This window comes from Psittacula echo (assembly GCF_963264785.1).
Source record: "Psittacula echo genome assembly, chromosome: 3".
Classification (NCBI taxonomy): domain Eukaryota; kingdom Metazoa; phylum Chordata; class Aves; order Psittaciformes; family Psittacidae; genus Psittacula; species Psittacula echo.
This window is the reverse complement of record NC_137736.1, coordinates 65484525-65489363: the sequence shown is the minus strand read 5'-3', so window position 1 is coordinate 65489363 and position 4839 is coordinate 65484525. Positions and strand designations below refer to the sequence as shown.

The 4839-nt window shown below is 52.1% G+C and overlaps 1 protein-coding gene across 1 annotated transcript; it reads left to right on the top strand.

Annotated features, from left to right (window-relative positions):
- Positions 1 to 208: 208 nt before the first annotated feature.
- On the top strand, positions 209 to 3244 carry SOX1 (SRY-box transcription factor 1). Its single transcript, XM_080612960.1, has one exon. It carries the CDS (start codon positions 637 to 639, stop codon positions 1768 to 1770), a length of 1134 nt encoding a protein of 377 aa, XP_080469086.1. The 5' UTR covers positions 209 to 636; the 3' UTR covers positions 1771 to 3244.
- Positions 3245 to 4839: the final 1595 nt, after the last annotated feature.

Below are 4839 nucleotides of genomic sequence, written 5' to 3'. Positions count from 1 at the left end.
CCTCCTCCCGCTTTTTTCTTTTTTTTTTAATTTACGTTTAAATACTTTTTTTCCCTTTTTTTCTTCCCCCCCCCCCTTCTTTTCCGCCCCCTCCCGCGCGGCGGTGGGCTCTCCCGTCTCTCTCTTCTCCTCCGTTCACCTGCGATCGGCGGATGCAAGTCACACACGCTCCCTCCCCTCCCTCCCTTCCCTCCCTTCTCTCTCTCTCCTCTCTCCCTCCAAGTTCTCAAAGAACAAACAAGCCGCCGCACCCGCAGCACCCGCAGCTCCGCGCGGGGCAAAGGAGAGCGCCAGCCGAGGGGTGCGCGGCGCCGCGGAGGGCTCCCGTCACCACCAGCCACCACCACAGACCCCCCCGCACCGAGCCGGGAACCTGCAGCGAGGAGAAAGTTTTCCGATCGCTCTCCTCGCGGTTTTCTCCTCCTCTCTCTCCTCCCTCTCCTCCTTTTTTTTTTTTTTTTTTATCCTTTTCCTTTTTTTTTTTTTTTTTTTTTAATTATTTTTTGCACGGCGGTCGCTACCTCGACACGAACGGGCTTCGCCTCGCTCCGCTCCCCGTCCTCCCGGGCTTCGTCCTCTCTATGTGTGATTCCTTTTTCACGCCTGGCGCCGGTGGAAAATAAAAAAGCTACTTGAATGTACAGCATGATGATGGAGACGGACTTGCACTCCCCCGGAGGAGCCCAGGCCCCCACGAACCTCTCGGGGCAAACCGGAGCGGGAGGAGGTGGTGGCGGCGGTGGTGGCGGCGGTGGCGGCGGAGGGGGGAACAAAGCGAACCAGGACCGGGTCAAGAGACCCATGAACGCCTTCATGGTGTGGTCGCGGGGCCAGCGGCGAAAGATGGCCCAGGAGAACCCCAAAATGCACAACTCGGAGATCAGCAAGCGCCTGGGGGCCGAGTGGAAAGTCATGTCGGAGGCCGAAAAGAGACCCTTCATTGACGAGGCGAAGCGACTGCGGGCGCTGCACATGAAGGAGCACCCGGATTATAAATACCGGCCCCGGCGGAAGACCAAGACCCTGCTCAAGAAGGACAAGTACTCGCTGGCCGGGGGGCTGCTGAGCGCCGGCTCGGCCGGAGGAGGCCCGGCCGGCGTCGGTGTGGGCATGGGCGTCGGCGTCAGTCCCGGCGGCGTCGGGCAGCGGCTGGAGAGTCCCGGCGGCACTGCCGGCGGTGGCTACGCGCACATGAACGGCTGGGCCAACGGCGCCTACCCGGGCTCGGTGGCGGCGGCAGCGGCGGCAGCGGCGATGATGCAGGAGGCGCAGCTCGCCTATGGCCAGCACCCGGGCAGCGGGGGGCACCCGCACCACCCGCACCCACACCACCCGCACCACCCGCACAACCCGCAGCCCATGCACCGCTACGACATGGGCACTCTGCAGTATAGCCCCATCTCCAACTCTCAGGGCTATATGAGCGCCTCACCCTCGGGCTACGGCGCCCTGCCCTACGGCTCCCAGCCCCACCAGAACTCGGCGGCGGCGGCGGCGGCAGCGGCGGCGGCGGCGGCTGCCTCCTCGGGGGCGCTGGGCGCCCTGGGCTCTCTGGTGAAGTCGGAGCCCAGCGTGAGCCCTCCCGTCACCTCGCACTCGCGGGCCCCGTGCCCCGGGGACCTGCGGGAGATGATCAGCATGTACTTACCGGCGGGAGAAGGCGGGGATCCTGCGGCAGCAGCCGCCCAGAGCAGGCTCCACTCCCTGCCCCAACACTACCAGAGCGCCAGCACGGGGGTGAACGGCACCGTCCCCTTGACGCATATCTGAGACCCCGCCGCCCGCCGGCACCGGCGCCGGGAGCGGCGGAGGAGGGCGCGGGCACCGACATTGGCCTGGCCACCGGCCCCGGCCGCTGCCACTGCCTGCTCCTGTCCCGCCCGCCCGCCCGCGCCCCGTCCCCACTCCCGGCCCCGCTCCCGGGATCCCCCCTCTTATTTTTGCCTCTTGCTCCCCTTCCCGCCCACCCTCCCCTGCCCCTCTTCTTTTATGTTTTGGTTTTTTTCTTTCTTCCTTCCTTTTTGTACAGAAAAGAAATGTTTTGATGTTCTTGTAATAATAATAATAAATAATAATAATAATAACGAGAGAGGAAAAGGTAACGGTTGCTTTACTTACCTTTTTTTTTTTTTTTTTTAGAAGGACTAGTTTATGAAACTAGTTTTAGACTGAACTTCAGTGTTTTATTGAGGCTTTTTGTACAGTATTTATCATTCACGCAAGAGACATAGAGCGTTTATTTGCAAGAGGAGTGAGAAAGGGAAAGGGAAAAAATACTACGGCGAAAAGGCGAAAATTGTCTATAATAACCACACAAAGTTGTTGTAGGCGATGCCAACTATTATACCGCGAGAACCGCTACGATTTCGGTCACGGATCGCTTCTTGCGAGGGCTTTTTGTTGCCTAATTAACTCCAAGTTGATGGGGAAACAGTTCTCATTTATTACTCATGTACTAAGGCAAACCCAAAACAACACTTAAAAGTTTTCTGTAGATGTTCTCGCGTTTTTGTTTTCTGGGGTTAATTTTTTTTATTCATTTCGTTATTTATACAACCTTTTTTTTCCTTTTTTTTTTTTTTTTTTTTTCAGTTGGAGGCTGCAATGTGGTAGCTTGTTGGGCTTTTTCCTAGATTTTGTAAAACTTTATTGTATTTGTCTGTTTGCCCTTTGGTTTTGTTTGTTCCGAGTTGGTTTTTTTGTTTTGGTTTTTTGGTTTTTTGTTTGGCTTTTTTTGGTATCATTTCTTGTAAATGCATTGTGAATAATTTTTATTTAGGCGTTACGAGGGATTTCAAATTGTGTATATAGTTTACTAAAAAAGCCTTTCTGCTAAACAGAAATCCTAAGGATGCGTTCGATTTTGAGTTAAATAAATTTCAAAGCGGAAAAAGTCACCTGTTATATTTTTATTTTATATATATATAAAAAAAAAATGACCGCAAAACAACGTAGTGTTTGCCGTGGTGTGTCTGGAAATGCAGCAGGTAAACCTAGAATACGTGATGAAAGTTTTTAACTGGGGCGGCGAGCAGAACGAAGTGTAATCCGGTAGTAAATGCTGATGTCTCCTGCCTAACCGGTATCCCTCAGGAGGGAGAAAAACTGATTTATTTTAACACTCGTTCCATACTGCGAGGGAAAGCAACTTACTGAATGACTCTTCCTAGTCGTGAACGTTCGTTGTGTGGATTTCAGGACCGTGCTGGCCGTCCGGTCCTTGCCCGGAGCCAAAACTTGCCCCTTGCCCGCCACTCGGCCGGGATACGGCCGGCCCGGGGGGCACCCACTGCTCCGGGGGACGCGAAAGCACCGACGGACGCGCCACTTCCCCTCTAATTAACGCCATGAAAAGCGAAAGCGCTTCGGTTTGAGCGTCTCGAAAAAAACCCCAACGATCTCTAAACCCCAAGCTCGAAAAGCAGCCCCGTTCCTCCCGGCCATCCCAAGGGGGGCTCGCAGGGGGCGGCAGGGCAGCGCTCCTCCCCCCCGAGAACAGAGCGTCGGTTTCAGCCGCTGCTACCGCGGCGTCGAGCAGAATGGTACGGGTCTGGTCATGGCAGAATGCTGATCCATGCTTTGAAATTTAATTTAATCATCCTCCCCTCCCCCCCGCCCCCCGCTGTTGATGGGTACCTTTCGATATGCTGGAATTAAAAGTTTGCTGAAAACTTCGGCTGATAGTAACAACGCCATTGAGCGCCGCGTTTAAATATCGTACTGTAACTAATAAATTTTTTAATCGGTCGTAACTGCTTAAACAAAAGCCGAAAAACCACTTTTCACGTCCAGGGCGGTACTGTCGGTGGTAGTAGGCTGTGGGGCTGCTTGAACCACCTTTAGTGCTGGCGGGTACTTCGTCCACCCAGGAGTGGGGGAAGTGTTACTTGGTTAATGAGAAGCCATTTAGGTCCGTGTTAGAGATTGCACTTCACCTGTAACGCTGATATGTCAATTGCCATATGGAACTCTTCGGAGTTATTTTGATAATTTTGTTTCAATCTCTACTTCGCTAAAATGAAGGCAAAATTTTCATGGAAACTGTATTGATTTCAAACCAAAATTCCACCTTTCCACACACCCCCTCCTTTATTTTTTTTTCTTTCTTTCTTTCTCTCTTTTTTTTTTTTTTTTTTTCTTTTTACTATTCAGCCGTGGTGAAGGCAAGGTGTGTGTGGATTCAAAAAGTCCCAGGCTCGTTTTGGAAATCCTCAGTTTACAAACAGAGCAGACAGAAAGCAGGAACATGTGAGGAACCTTCCATGGCGTGGGTCCCCTCCAGCCAAGCACAGTCCTACGTGTAGGTTAAAATACTAATAGGTGTGCCTTTAAATACACAGGATAAGCTGAGCACCTGTTGAACTGTTTCTTGAAACGCGTTATCCGATGTGTATGTACGTACTCACACATATCTATACGTACTATAGATAGCATCATGGCCGGAGTGCGTGTGTACGTGTGCACATACAGACGCATATACATCTGATGCAACCTCGTTACGTGCCTTTTCTTTAAGGGTCATCGCTATTGGAAAATCACATTTACTGACATGAGGAAGGGAAAAATCCCGGCGAGGAGATCCTGTGTGGCTGTATAAGACTGATAGAACAGACGGAATGGGGTAGTCAAGGGAGAAAAGCAAATAAACAGTTGTATGAGTCCAAAACATCAGAAATACTAGGGAGAAGCGCTGAACAGAGAAATATTCCGACTTTCTAAATGAGCTCCTTTTAACGAGTTTTCCCTCTTCGCCTCGCGATTTAGCGCCTCAATGGCGTTATGCCTGGAATAATAGGAATACCTTCACTTTCAACGCAAGGGGATTAAACGGACCCTATC

Coding starts and splice junctions, on each gene's coding strand:
- SOX1 (XM_080612960.1), top strand. CDS start 637: ATGTACAGCATGATGATGGAGACGGACTTGCACTCCCCCGGAGGAGCC.